The following is a 15,786-nucleotide window of genomic DNA, read 5'->3' on the forward strand; positions in this document are numbered from 1 at the left end:
GCTGGCACACAAATAAAAAGTTGCACAGCACACAGTCTGCACACAGCACAAAATCATGCTTTTTTGGGTTTAGTACGAGGTAGTGGTGTAGGGTGTGGAAGAAAGCTTACCTTCTAAAGGTGAGAAAAGGGTAAGAAACAGGAGAACAAAAACAAAGATGCATAAAGCAGTCATAATAAAGAAGTGATAGTGACAAAATAACTCTAGAGGCAAACTAAGGGTCAAGTGCCAAACAATATAGGTCAAAGTGATTTTAAAGCCTAGATGACATCACTGTTAGATTTTCTGCAAGATTTCATTTGTTAATAAGTCTGGCTTCAGATCTCAATATTTTCTTTAAATGTATTTACAGTTACTTATAGTTCTTAGCACTAACCCTTAAAAAAATAATCCCTTCAGCAATTAACTTTGAAGTATTCAAAAAAATTGGCAGGAATTTCAGTTACACAGCTACATTTATTTGTAAGCCCACAACAACACTTTTACCCTTCTGTCAGACCTGCTTTATGTCTAGACATTCAGTATCTTCAGTATCACTTAAGAACACCACTTAACTCCAGGTAAGTGGTTGCAGTCACACAGCTTAACACTGAGTTGTAAGGAACCAATATGCCAAGCTTCACAGACGTCATACTTATCCAGAAAGGCTGTTCAGTCTAAAATATATTTCTTTGCTACTAGGCAAACACTTGAAATTTACTCCCAAGTCCAGGCTAAAAATGGGGCAGGGAGAAAAGGGGGAGGTGTTCAAGGAGGAATCCACAAAAATTAACTAAATTTTCTCAACTTCAGGCCTTTTGCACAAGAAATACGGCAGCAGCCTATCTTTTCTAGTAGCACGTAGGAGAAAAATCTCAGGTAATCTCACTTAAGAATGCCTAGCTACAAGACCAGAGTTTAACATACAGAACAATAAGTTTTATATCTAACTTTCCTGTGCCAAATGTGATTGTGTAGGGTAGCCACACATAAAAAAAAAAATCCCTCTCTGAGAAGAATATGCTATATTCCAGGATTTCCCAGTCATGCCAAAACTAAACTATGAACAAATCTAGGTCTTCTGTTTGACCGTTCAGTTGCAGTAAATCACTGAGCCACCTTCAAATGCCATAGTCCTTTAACCTAGCTCATTGACAGAAGGCTAATTTGGAAAGATACACTAACACAATCATCTCTGAAGATGTTCTTCAACCTTGAAGATATTTTACGATGTGATTATATAGTGTTACAAGACTGATGCACAAGTAAGCATTTCAAGTCTCTAAACCGCAAGTTTATGAGTGCATAACATAGTAAATAAAAATTAAGACTTCTATATACTAACATAGGTATGAAATCTACCTTGCTCGCCCAGGCATCTTCATCCCAGGAAGTGAGTTGTAGCACACGGATTATTTCATTTATCTCGGCACTCATTTTTTCTACAGTGAAATTGCGATTTTTCAAGGCCTCTTCTATTCCCTGACTTTTGGAATTTTTTGTGGTTACAAAAATCTTCATAGCTGTGAAAACATCATTGATTAAAAAAAGGTACATGCAAGATATAATCAATGTTCAAGGTGACCTCCTGCAGCATTTATACAGAGAGAGCACATTTTCTTTTGTGTGAACCATTTTATCACAAAGAGATTGCAAATTTAATACAAGAAGGAGAGTTATTTGCAGGAAGTACAGAAACAATGTCAGGCCTGTTATTTTTAATAAGACATTGGAATCCAATTCAAAATAGACAGCAATTCAGAGTAATATTAAAAATTAAAGCAAAAAATACCTGAAATAAGTACTGGCAATAGCTCCTTCACAGTATTCATGGAGTTTACCAGCATAACTCTATGTTCCTGATGAGTTAATTCTTGTTGTCTCTCATCAATCATTTTGGCCATCTTTGTCATTCCTAAAGATTAAAGTAACAGAACATAATATTACATTTCTTTCTTTATGACTAAGTCTAATTTGCAACAGTTGAGCTTTCTGAACAAGAACAAAGTGTAATGAGTTACAACAACTATATTGAAGTTTAAAACTTAATCTTTATAATAGCAGCTGTTATTTACAAGCACATTCCAGATGCTTTAAAGAAGCACTGATTCAAAACTTAGTACACAAAGTAGAATGGACTCCTCAAAATTCTTGATTTTAAATCCCAGGAATAAAATAGGAAAATACCCAAAATGACTGGTTTAGTGAACAAGTTTCATGGGAAGAGAAGATTGCTGTTTTTGCTATATCTTTTCCTGTTCAAAATGAGGCAAAAATCTATCTAGTTGAAGGTAACTTCTTATGGGACAGACAAAAAGTTTAGAGAACGCTATACCTTCATATGGAACTTCACATTTTCACATCTGGAAACATGGTAAAATATATGCATATTAAATAAAAACAGGATAATCTACAAATATGCTCCATGACATGAGAGCTCCTAGTCATTTATTTTACACTATATATGTATTCTTATTTATAATGTAAAGTACTAACTAGATTCCTGTTCTGAGTATATAAAGGCACTCTTCAGTGTAATTTTATTTCCAATGTCTTCCTACATTACCACCACAACATCTAGATTTCATAGAATACTTTTGTTATATAGCTAAACTTCTTTATGCTTGTGGAAATTAAAGCATTTAGAGTACTAAATGACTGAGATTAATGGTAGGCTTCCTCTACAACAACCTAGTGCTTCACTGACCAATCTGCACTGACCAACTGCACTTCCATCAGCGCAAGTGTGAGTTAACACAGAGAAGTAACAAGTAGTGAAGAAGCATCAAATAATGAACTAAAAGCATTTCTGTTAACAGCTGAGCTTTTGTACTATACTGTAGGACAGCTGTTTCTGCAACCTCATTAAGATGCTAATATATGACATGTAGCTTACACTACTCTAGGAAACTCCTACTAGGCTTAAAAATCTCAGTACAGACATTTTATCAGCTTAGTGGTTGTGGGTGCTTAATTACAAAGCTTTCTCTTTCTTTTAATCATAGAATCATAGAATAGTTAGGGTTGGAAAGGACCTTAAGATCATCTAGTTCCAGCCCCCTTGCCATGGGCAGGGACACCTCACACTAAACATGCCACCCAAGGCCTCATCCAACCTGGCCTTGAACACCGTCAGGGATGGAGCATTCATAACTTCCCTGGGCAACCCATTCCAGTGCCTCACCACCCTCTCAGTAAAGAATTTCTTCCTTAGATCCAATCAAAACTTCCCCTGTTTAAGTTTGAACCCATTACCCCTTGTCCTGTCACTACAGTCCCTAATGAAGAGTCCCTCCCCAGCATCCTTGTAGGCCCCCTTCAGATACTGGCAGGCTGCTATGAGGTCTCCATGCAGCCTTCTCTTCTCCAGGCTGAACAGACCCAACTTTCTCAGCCTGTCTTCATACGGGAGGTGCTCCAGTCCCCTGATCATCCTCGTGGCCCTCCTCTGGACTTGTTCCAACAGTTCCATATCCTTTTTATGGGTTTTTTTGTTTGGTTTTTTATGGGGTTTTTTTTGGTTTTGTTTTGTTTTACTAATACATGCTTACTTTCCTGATACTGTGTAGGGAAACTACATGTAATATGTGTAGTACATATAATTTACGAACTACACTTGCAATTTGCAAACTCTTCTGCATTCTTAAGAGAATGTGAATCAGAAATAGTCATCATTAACCCTCTAGCTTAGAACTCTTTCCAACAGGCACTTTCTAAGCAACTGCTTTCTCATTGCCCAAACACTCAAAACATGGGTAAGGAAGATGCTGGGGGGTAAAAAGGTAGTGGAAAATACAATAAGTATATTTATGATCGGCTGTAGTAAACCAAACCTGGCCCTAGATTCTTTGTGTATGTCACCAAATCCTCCATTGTCTCTACTACTTCCGCCACAGTCAGATATTCCAATATTCCTTTGCAGACACGGATGATTTTACGGACCTGAAAGAGGAACATTCCATCATTTGTTAGATGAAGCTAAGTTACACTTGAATTAGAAATGAAAGCCTGTTACTAGAACAGCATAGGTATAGCATTTGCTAACGTGACTTATGGGCAACCACAAAGGTCTGGGATATTTACTAAGTTACCCAAAATGCCATTATTCAAGAATGCTGTATTGACAAAGACAATATTTAAACATCATTCTACTACTCAGAAATGATAAATCCTACTTCCACTGTTTGCACTTTGTATGATAAATTAAGGGTTGCTTCTATAATGGAAGTTAGAAGGAAGTGCATTTAAGTATGCTGGCAAGCTTGAAGTTTCTCATTGCAAGTTCATCAATAAAAGAAACCCCTAACTTACATTACAAAGCAAAACTACATAGAAAGCAGACTAAAAACTTTCAGGGGAAATATTATTCACCATACAGCTTTACATACGGATAAAGCATTATCCAGCATTCCAGTAGGAAAGGTAGATCCAACATTTTAAACTTCCCAGAAGAATGTACTTCATTTACCTCTGAACATCTGCCTTAGCTTAACTTTTTCAGTTCATACTTGATTCCAAAACAGAATTCTCTGTTGGTTAATCTCCTAACCTCCTGAAACACATTATTTCCACTTACAATTCTCATTGAAGAATGAGACAGTTAACATTTAATTCATATCAATCACATTCAGCATTCAGTCCCTAGAAGAGATCAGTTTCCTGTAAAACTCCTTTCAGTCTTGTCCCAGTGTTAGTTTATCTTGAAGCATAGAAAGATAGAGACATTTATTTGTGAAAAGTCAAACATTCCACACTAGTATTTTTCTTTTGGTTAACACACAGTTGTCAGACTAGTTCAATGAAGCACTGACTCCATAGAAGTCAACTCATTACATAAACACTGGAAGCACAGAGATTAACTATTAACTTCCTTGTAATTCTGTCCTGTAACACACCATAGTAGCTATTAAAAACCACTTTAAATAATGAAAATCACAACTGCCACAGAGAAATCCCATAGCATTCTCCTCATTTCAGAGGAACATGCTAACAGTACCATGAGCTGATTAAATGAGGTACAAGGATGCCAAGTTAAACCACTCAGAACAGCAGGAAGAGTAACACAATTTCATAGACTAGCAGACTGTTGCATGGGTAAAATTCAGAATTAACATCAGCATTTCTAACAGCATGAGCTTAATGTCCCCATAATAGCACAATATTTGATATTTAGAAATGAGCAAGGCTCCACATTCCCAGAAAGAGGCTTACAATAATAAGTAGAATTTGTAACAAAAAAATTTCAAATGTAAGACACACTAAACTTACTTTTTAAGTTTCCTTGCAACTCTGGCTTTTTTGTCCAGCTTAAAATGGACAAAAAGCACCTCTAAACCACTTTTTGACTTACGCAGCAGCCAAAATACAGTAACTGTTACATCTATCTGAACACATCATCTGGCCGACAGGCCAGCCAGTCCAAATTTGTATTACTTCCCATGCCCAAGGCCAATTAAATTGCCACAGCTAATGAGTCAGACAGAGATGTCTGGAAGTGGGCTAGGGCTTTTCAGTGAAAGGACACAGAAAATAAGGCTCAGTAATGGGTATGGCAAAGGGAATACAGAAAAGTGTCAGGAAGATGTAAGACAGGGTTGATGGGATCTGGCCTTTTTGAGGAATAATCATAGGCATGCCTAAACATTCTATCATACAAAGATGCTCTTAACAAAACACTCAGCAACCCAGCCACAGTCCAGGAGGTTCCTCCAGTGTATGGATGATAACTTCCTCATGCAAATGGTGGATGAGCCAACCAGGAGAGGAGCGCTGCTGGATCTCATCCTCACTAACAAGGAGGGGCTGGTCGAAGCAGTAAAGGTTGAGGGCTGCCTTGGTTGCAGCGACCACGAGATGGTGGAATTCAGGATCTTGTGTGGTAGGACCAGTACAATAGCAAGTAGAATTGCAACCCTGGACTTTAGCTGGGCAAACTTTGGCCTTTTCAAGCAATTGCTAGGGGAAATCCCATGGGCAAGGCTGCTTGAAGGTAAAGGGGCCCAAGATAGTTGGTTGACATTCAAGAATTGCTTATTCCAAGCTCAAGAGCGGAGCATTCCGACATGTAGGAAGTCGAGGAAGAGGGCCAAGAGACCTGTGTGGCTAAATAAGGAACTGCTGGGTATGCTCAAGTGGAAGAGGAGAGTTTACAGGTCATGGAAGGAGGGGCTGGCCACTTGGGAGGAATATAAGGCTGCTGCTAGAGGATGTAGGAAGGCAGCTAGGATGGCTAAGGCCTCCTTAGAATTAAATCTGGCGAGAGGGGTCAAGGACAGCAGAAAGAGCTTTTTCAAATACATAGCTGATAAAACTAACACTAGAGGCAAGGTAGGCCCACTGGTGAACGGGATGGGTGCCCTGGTGACAGAAGATACAGAGATGGCAGAGTTATTGAATGCCTTCTTTGTCTCTGTCTACTCTGCCAGAGGCAGTCCTGAAGAGCCCTGTACTCCTGAGACCTCAGATGAAGTCAGGTCACTGGAGCAGTTTGCCTTAGTCGACGAGGAATGGGTTAGGGACCAGTTGAGCAATCTGGACATCCATAAATCCATGGGTCCAGATGGGATGCGCCCACGGGTGCTGAGGGAACTGGCGGAAGTCATTGCTAGACCACTCTCCATCATCTTTACCAAGTCTTGGGAAACGGGAGAGGTGCCTGAGGACTGGGGGAAAGCAAATGTCACTCCAGTCTTCAAAAAGGGCAAGAAGGAGGACCCGGGTAACTATAGACCGGTCAGCTTCACCTCCATCCCTGGGAAAGTGATGGAACACCTTATCCTTGATGCCATCTTAAGGCATGTCAAGGATAAGAGGGTTATGAGGGGCAGTCAACATGGCTTTACCAAGGGGAAGTCATGCTTGACCAACCTCATAGCCTTTTATGAGGAAATAACACGATGGATGGATGATGGCAGAGCGGTGGATGTGATCTACCTTGACTTCAGCAAAGCATTTGACACAGTCTCCCACAGCATCCTCACAGCTAAATTGAGGAAGTGTGGTCTGGATGATCAGGTAGTGAGGTGGACTGCGAACTGGCTGAAGGACAGAAGCCAGAGAGTTGTAGTCTATGGGGCAGAGTCCAGTTGGAGGCCTGTATCTAGTGGAGTGCCTCAGGGGTCAGTACTGGGACCAGTATTATTTAATATCTTCATCAATGACCTGGATGAGGGAATTGAGTGTACTGTCAGCAAGTTTGCTGATGACACTAAGCTGGGAGGAGTGGCTGACACGCCAGAAGGCTGTGCTGCCATCCAGCGAGACCTGGACAGGCTGGAGAGTTGGGCAGGGAGAAACTTGATGAAATATAACAAGGGAAAGTGTAGAGTCCTGCATCTGGGCAGGAACAACCCCAGGTTCCAGTATAGGTTGGGGAACGACCTGTTAGAGAGCAGTGTAGGGGAGAGGGACCTGGGAGTCCTAGTGGATGGCAGGATGACCATGAGCCAGCACTGTGCCCTTGTGGCCAAGAAGGCCAATGGCATCCTGGGGTGTATTAGAAGGGGGGTGGTCAGCAGGTCGAGAGAGGTCCTCCTTCCCCTCTACTCTGCCCTGGTGAGACCGTATCTGGAATATTGTGTTCAGTTCTGGGCCCCTCAGTTCAAGAAGGACAGGGACCTGCTGGAGAGAGCCCAGCGCAGGGCAACTAAGATGATTAAGGGAGTGGAGCATCTCCCTTATGAGGAAAGGCTGAGGGAGCTGGGTCTCTATAGTTTGGAGAAGAGGAGACTGAGGGGGGACCTTATTAGTGTATATAAATATATAAAGGGGGAGTGTCACGAGGATGGAGCCAGGCTCTTCTCAGTGGCAAACAATGATAGGACAAGGGGTAATGGGTATAAACTGGAACACAAGAGGTTCCACTTAAACTTGAGAAGAAACTTCTTCTCAGTGAGGGTGACAGAACACTGGAACAGGCTGCCCAGGGAGGTTGTGGAGTCTCCTTCTCTGGAGACATTCAAAATCCGCCTGGACACATTCCTGTGTAACCTTATTTAGGTGTTCCTGCTCTGGCAGGGGGATTGGACTAGATGATCTTTTGAGGTCCCTTCCAATCTCTAACATACTGTGATACTGTGATACTGTGAAAACAGACTAACAAGCCTAAGCTCCTTCTGACAGAAAGGAATGTAAAATATGCTTCCAATCAAGCTAAAACAATCAAAACCACATTCATCTACTCAATAGTTTAAATTAGCTAATTCACTTAGGTTGGTATTTGAATTAATAGTGCTATTGTGCAGATACCTATGTCAGTTATCTTGGGATTCCTACCTCTGCTTCATCAAATGTCAGAAGTAAGTCTGACGTTCCAGAAAGGATGCCCCTTGATCCATCAATTAGATAGTCACGAGCTGGTACTGAATAAGGATCTGCTTGTAGCATCTGGGCTGCCCGAACAAGTTTGGTGCAGGCATTCTCCACTCTGAGGAAAGTCATCACACAAAACTTACTGATTAGTTTCTATCTATATGACAACAGATTTGAGAAAACGCTGGATTTGTTTTTAAACTTTACTACTTAAAGAACTGTAAACTCCACTCTACACCTTTATAGTTTGAAAAGCAAGAGTACTTACTGTATTTATTTTAACAAGAAAGTAACCACTATATGACAGTTTTTCAGAAGTCATGCAATCTTCTAATGCAGGGAATGTTTTAAGAATCACATGTACAGAAGTCAACACAGTGTCATTCAGGAAAGATCCCAACACAGCAAAACACCCTTCATTCTTAATGACAAGGGCAGGGGACAAAACAATTATTGCTTTAGAACTTCACAGTCAAAGTAATTGTTAACCTTTATCAGCCTTGCATTTGCATTGTCATTCAAGAGGCAATTGCTACGAATAAATATTAAATGATAGCTACATGTTAAGACAAGAGAACATAACAAAACCAAGATACCTCACCCTGCTTGTTGAAGTTGCAAGCCCAGCCTTCAGAGTGTTAACACTCATGACAGAAATAGCATTTCAAATAGCCCCAAGATTTAGTGATAAGGCATGAATTTCAAATGCAGCTTGCAAATCCAGGCTTCAAAACAGAGAGGAAGTTTTGCAAGATATTGCAATATGTAATTAAAACAACAGAGAGCGTACAATAAGCAAATGAGCTTGGAAATTAGGTTCCGTCAAACCATTTAACACAACAATTTTAAAATACCAAGAACTGGAACACTGAAAGGCTTTTGGGTTCATTTTTCATTGTAATTACTTTATGACACCTTAGAGAAATACAAAATTTAGACTTCACTTTCATGTTAGCTAGGCTACTTATGACTGTAGTTACTGACTACACTGACTGTGACTTTCCTCTATTCTCTGCCATTTCTTTGGCAGAAATCTAAGTGTAGTCTAATACATAGGCTCTACGCAGTGTGCTCATTCAAGTTACACAAGTTTCCAACAAACATTAAACCCTTTAATTACAACAATATTATCTCTTCTAGCAACTTTTTCATGCTTTTCATGTAGCTTATTTTCTACTGACCACTTGGACATACTAATCATAATTTCAGTTAAGTACTATTGGAAAGTTACACAGCTATCCCATTTCCATCATACACCCACCATCCCCACTATGTTCCTTGTTAGCACAAGGCAGAACTTAATGGTTATATCTGAATTTAATAATACTAGAAATAAAACACTCATTACAGGAGAACACACTTTTTTCAGAAAGTTAAGTTTTCAGGTAATGGCTCCCTAGAGGAGATCAAATTGGGCCAGCTGACCTTATCATAACTTGCTCCTTAGTGAGACATCTGTTCAGCACATCAGATGGGGTAACTCATACCTGAGTAAGAAAATACAGGAGGACTTCAAGGCGAAAAGTGGGAATGCTCTGCTCATTACTATGCAATGTAGTTAGTTGTATTATCAAAGTTAACTGACTTTCCTAAATTAGATTTCCACACTTGCTTCTCAAATTTATTCTTTTCAGCCCTGCCAAGAAAGGGATTAAATGAATCACCTATTCAGCCAGCTCAGAGCTATAGGGTCAGAAATACTTAATTTCCTACAGTTCAATTTCATGGTCATCTGTTTAATACTAGTAATTATCCCAAGGCTGGCTTTTTCATTTGTAAAGAAAGGAATTAATTCAAATGTGTACTAACTCAGAAGTCACTATAACCAACGAAAATAAAGTTCCTAAAGATTCCAGATTTTCTTCTACAGCTTTTAGAACTCAGCCTCTGAACAGTAAACTTGCATTTTACTTATACAATGCCTATTTCGTATAAACTTCCCAGTGCATTTGAAAGACCTCAGGAGTGTGCGCTATGTACAAAAAAGTGGAGTGGTGTTTAAAAACCAAACACCCTCCATTCCCTGCAAAGTATACACGCTAGGAAACAAAGGATTAAAGTTTGGGAAAAAAAAATAATTCAACTACTTAAATTAAAACTAAACTGAAAAACACCAAACAAAAAAAAAAAAAAAGACTGAAAACATGCACTGCAATGAGCCTCTTGTTCTGTCACAAGAATCAAAACATTCACAAGTTTTGAATGGAAGTTCACTGCTATGGTGAATTTTCTAATCCTTGTTTTATATCACAACCTAAAAAACACCCAGCTTTATAAAAAAACATGAATATATATATATATATATATCCCGCTTGGCTATCAAATAATGTTAATCTAGAATAGCATTACTGCTTGATTTGTTAAATGAGTATGCATGCGCAAGTTACACACAGATGAATTTTTATTCCAATGTAAACAAATTAGGTGGTATCCTATTCTTTGCCTAGATATTACAGCTTCTCCCTTCTTTACTAGAAGTATAGCAGGTAATATGAATACATGGCAAAACATCTGATGTAAGTTATGTACATTACTCATACTCCCCAATGATTAAGACAATTAAGATAAAGAATATGTCATTTTTTTAACTCTAGATCAATTGTTCCAACATGGTTTATGTCAGTAGCATGCAAAGGTATGCATGATAGATCTTCTCCCTCATTCTCCAAGAGTAGTTCCCTCAAAACTGATGGTCCTTTTGAATGAAGAAAACGTGGACAGGGAATGCAGTGCTAGTACACACACACTCCTCCTTAGTACACGTACACTGCTCCATACCCCATCATCCATATGCCAGTACCAGTTCTGCTGGAGCACTCTCTTAAAGAGGAATGCCTTTTTTAATGCTTCAGAAACAAAAAAAAAACTCCTCTCGGGAAAGGAAACAAAAAAATAAAATCAAAACACCCCCACAACCGTCATCTGTTTTATTTCGTGCACTCAAATCCTGCCCTTTAATGGAGGAAAAGGTCAGTTCAGCAGTTTACCTGTAACTGTCACTTGTCGCTACAACAAAGATATCGGTGACAGTATACTCCATGGTTTTAACAAGGAGCTGTTAACATGTACTAGTAGTTCCTTTTGATATAAACTCCAGATTAATAAAAAGCCCAAATGCAATAGATTTTCAGAAAGATGATTGAACATTCCTAACTCATGTTACTGCATCTAGGATAGTAAGTACTATGTGAAGTTTTCATTACTGTGCCAGATAGCTGTTTCCCATTTTTCATTACATCACAATTCAAGCAGTCACAAAGTGCTGCAGAAAAAGTTCTTGCATCCAGCATGAAGTGGTACTACTCAGCAGTATCTGCATCACATTTCTACAGTAATTTAACTATGTAAGTATTCACAATCTGCTAAATGTTGATCAAAGGCTAGATACAGTATAGCAATAAGAAAATCTTTTTCTGAATACTTTACTTGCCTAGATGAACAAGAAACTGGGAATCAACTAAAAGCTATACATATCTTTGAAAATGAGCACAATTCAAAATTACATGGTTGTATACAACTCATCAAGAGGCAAGTAAAAAGTTTTGGTCTCATTTCAATACATAAACAGTACCCTCAAGAAAATTCAAATTAATAAAAGAAATCAAACCCCTCTGCACCCAAACCAGATCACACAACAGGAACACAGCATAATAAATACTGTAGTAGATTGTATCAAGGGTCTATTTAGCTCAGTACCCGGTCTCCAAAAGTAGCTGCAAGTAGATGCCTAAGGAAGTTTAAGAACAGCATAAGTATTATACTTCCTCTGGCCACTTTCCCATCCTTCAAGTACTTCCAGCTCCTGAAACTTCGTGCAGTTTGTCTACTTAATAACCCACAAGGGATTCCTCTAAGTACTTATCTATTAACCCCCAAACCTATTAAAAAAATTTTAGCAGCACATGACTTACTGTACAAAGCAGCTCTCCCTTTTGTTAGTTTACAAACTACTAGCTTAAAGCAATGCCCCCATCAAGTTCTTGCACAAGAAGAACCAGTTTCAATCTTCTCCATGCAACTCATACTTCTTTAGATCTTTGTCAGGCCTCAATCCCCACTGTCATCTTTTCCAGGCTAAAGAGTTCCAGCTTTGCCTCATGCAGCAGCAATTCCGTACCTTTGTTCTCATGCTCCTATGAGCTTTTTTCCAGTTCTACAATAGTCTGTCTTTCTAAAATTTACATACCTCAGGTGCTTCCAGTATTCAAAGCATGCGAGACAAGCACAGAGTGACATTTTGGTCTCCCATTCTTTGCTGATAAACCTAACATTTGGTTTACTTTTTCTGGACTGCTGCTGAGATATAATGGATGCTCTTGCTCCTGTATCACAGTTCACTATTGGTAATGGTCAGTTTGGAGTCATTTATCCTATCTGACACTAGACCTGCTGCTCTCCCATGTGTTCATCGCTTCAGATATTTCAAAATAATTTTGTCTGCATTTAATATCAAATCAGCCAGTTTAATAAGGTCCTGCTGTAATTTCTCAGAGTCACCCATTAATCTCACTACCCTGCTTAAGACATCAGGTAATCAGCAAGTAGCTTTGCCTCACAGCTCATCCTGGTTTCCAGAGCAGTTGTGAACATAGTGAAAAGCACGATTACCTCCTACCATTGTCAGGGTTAACCACGAAATTTTTTCCTTTCACTTCAAATTTTCTCTTTTCCATACATGACATTTACTTATTACCTTTTGGCTACTTCAATTGCTTAAACGTCTTCAGATTTTGCCCAAAAGTTTAGGATTTGGTATATAGTTTATCACCTGGATTGCCCTTATCCCTGATTGTAATATTTCTAAGAAAATAGACAGAGTTACAAGGCAGAAGTTTCCTCCACAGAAACAGTATCAATTCAACCAAAACAAATCGTATGTATTTGGTATTTGTTAATTATCTTCTCTAATACAGAATTTGCTCCAAAGATATGTCAGACCTATAGGCCTCCTGCTCCTCAGATCCCCCTAGAAAGTTCCTCAGGCAATAGCATCACTTTGACTGACATACCAGATGGTCTCAAGTGTGAGACTGTACTGCACTACTAATTCAGCTATTTCCTTCTTGAACTCTTATTCTAATACCACCTGGTTCTAGGCATTTTTTAAATTACTTTGTCCTAGCATATACTTCCTCTTTAGACATCAGCTCTGTTCTCCGTTTTAGTATTTTCTTAGTTGCCTCAATGCTTTTGTGTTTTGAGTCTGGGAATGCATTAAATATTTAGTCATTCTGTACACAATTGGATAACACTAATAAAATGGTCACCGCATTCAGTAGGTTTTAGGGCAAAGTCACTTCAACAAAAGTTCGTCAGTTGGTAGTAAGAAGTTTGGCAATTTCACAAGGAGTGATGTACGATTTTTAACACTTAAGGCAGCAGGGGAAACTCTGTTGTCCTTGACACTGAGCCATGGAATTGAGAGTGTCAGTCACTGCTCTTCAAATGTTTTAGATTTCCAGGCAGTTACATCATGCATCAGATGCCTGTACTGACAAATTTACACTTTTCCACCAGAGAAATTAATAGAAAAGATTGAGAACACCACATTTAATCTGGCACTGTTACACAAAACTACCATAGCACACAGGTAAGTAACATTGTTACTCTGCTGTGGGTTGCTGTTTGGCTATTTCTTCAAGTGAGAAATACCCTAGATATGTACCTGCACATACAGAATGTAACAGGAAAAGTCTCTGGTGGCAGAAATGTTCATGACAAAGGTCACCCTTGAGACCCCTGAGAGCTATTCAAGCATAAAGAGCATTTTATAATCTCTAATAAGCAGAAATAAGTAACAATAATCTATCATCAGGTTTCCTGTACCTACAATAGAAGATTTACAATAAAATGGGTTTACTTGATAAATGCTGGTGGCATATCCCTTTTCAAGATCTGGTCTTCTGTTGTCTGCACAGTCTCTTTTCCAACCTGCACAAAAAAGAAAAAGTCATACTGGAGATTTCATTGTAAAGCTTAATGAAAACAAATAGCTAACTAGCAACAACAAAAATACTTGTGCTAACAATAAATCCTTTCACTAGGTTTGCTGTTGCTGTGTCTCATTTTGAGACCACTATACACCGTGGTTAGAGTAATGCTTTAGAAACCTTATGTTGTTTCCTACCAACATCATTACTAAATTGACTGGAGGAGGCAGACCACTATTCCCTCTTCCCACTCTCCATAGAAACAATACTACTTGTTTGCTGGACTTAGTTGTAAAATCTTAATCACTGTGAACTCCATAGGCTTCCCTCACTCCTAATCCCCACAAGTCAGAAATCAAGTTCAAACTAAGAAAAGTTACTCCCATCTTGCTAGTCAATGTGGTCTCTTAGAAAAACGTAGTTAATTACTGAGAATACACCCCACATCCATATTCACACCATTCTGTAGGCAAAAATAATTATGCAGAAACTAATAAAGAAAGAGATAGAATAAGATCTGGAGTTTTCTATACACTAGCTCTTGTGTTACACAATAGAAGTCTTTATAATTGGTAGCTGGCTCTCTGAACTGTGAGATCACTAACTTGACAAAATATTTCCAGCTCCTTTGTTCACTGTGTTTTCCAGCTGAATAAGCTATTCAGAAAGGCACCACAAAGCAGAAGGTCTTTAACCCAGACACTAGATTGTGTTAAGAGCTGCCAGGCTTGCTCAAGCTAGACAAGATAGCCCTGAAAATCCCTCATCAGCTGGTGTTTAAAGATTTGCTGGTTTTTGACATAAGTAGGCACAGCATTTGCCAATTCTAACACTGTACAGCCTTCCAGAAGCACCATTTCTTTGCAGATTTTCACTGCCTGCCAAAAACTGTGTCTCCCTAGTCTGGTCCTTTTCAGAGGGGCTTTACAGAAGTGTGTTGGCCCTAGTACTTTATTTGGTCTAAACACCAAGTCAGCCTAGCCTACTTTTTTTTTAAATCATATTAATACTACACTCACAAGCAGTCACATAAATATTCATAAGAAATGAAGAGCAGAGAGAAGGTTAAAGGCCTTCCATTTTTTGATAGGTTTATGTCTCTTATGTTCACTGTAGGCTCATTAACAGCCATGCTCCCTCCTAGTGTTGCTTTGACTCAAACTTCATGGCAAGGTCTCAGGAGCACAACTATAAATATATCCCACGCCCTGTTGCTTGGCACAGGGTTACATGACCCATCAGACAGTATGCCTCTTTGTTCTAATTACTGCACTGAGGAAACATTCTGTATATTTCTCAAATATTTCTATTCACACATGAATGATACAGACCACACAGAAAAGGGAGTAATTTGCATAAACTTTGCATTACACATTGTTCAGACAGAAGGCTGTCAAAGGTGAAAATGAAGAGTAGTATTTTATTTCCAAAGACCTTCAAGATTTATTTCTCTTGCACTGTACCAATCTGCATATAGTTCAGTATATTTAAACAAGTATTTCTGAGGATATGATTTTAAAGAATGCATGAAAAATGGGTTAACGGGAAAGGGGAGCCTTCAATGTGA

At 39.0% G+C, this 15,786-nt stretch overlaps 1 protein-coding gene across 2 annotated transcripts in view; it reads right to left on the bottom strand.

The window, feature by feature from the left end:
- The window catches only part of VCL (vinculin), a 69,808-nt gene that overhangs the window by 31,251 nt on the left and 22,771 nt on the right, over positions 1 to 15,786 (bottom strand). For both annotated transcript variants that reach the window (XM_080620337.1, XM_080620338.1), the window contains exons 2-6: positions 14,150 to 14,220; positions 8,254 to 8,404; positions 3,813 to 3,921; positions 1,772 to 1,894; positions 1,342 to 1,502 (exon numbers count right to left, since the gene is read on the bottom strand). In XM_080620337.1, the coding sequence (XP_080476463.1) occupies positions 1,342 to 1,502; positions 1,772 to 1,894; positions 3,813 to 3,921; positions 8,254 to 8,404; positions 14,150 to 14,220 (615 nt within the window). The remainder of the gene's footprint in view (positions 1 to 1,341; positions 1,503 to 1,771; positions 1,895 to 3,812; positions 3,922 to 8,253; positions 8,405 to 14,149; positions 14,221 to 15,786) is intronic.

The sequence above is a fragment of the Psittacula echo genome (assembly GCF_963264785.1).
Source record: "Psittacula echo genome assembly, chromosome: 6".
NCBI classification, from domain to species: domain Eukaryota; kingdom Metazoa; phylum Chordata; class Aves; order Psittaciformes; family Psittacidae; genus Psittacula; species Psittacula echo.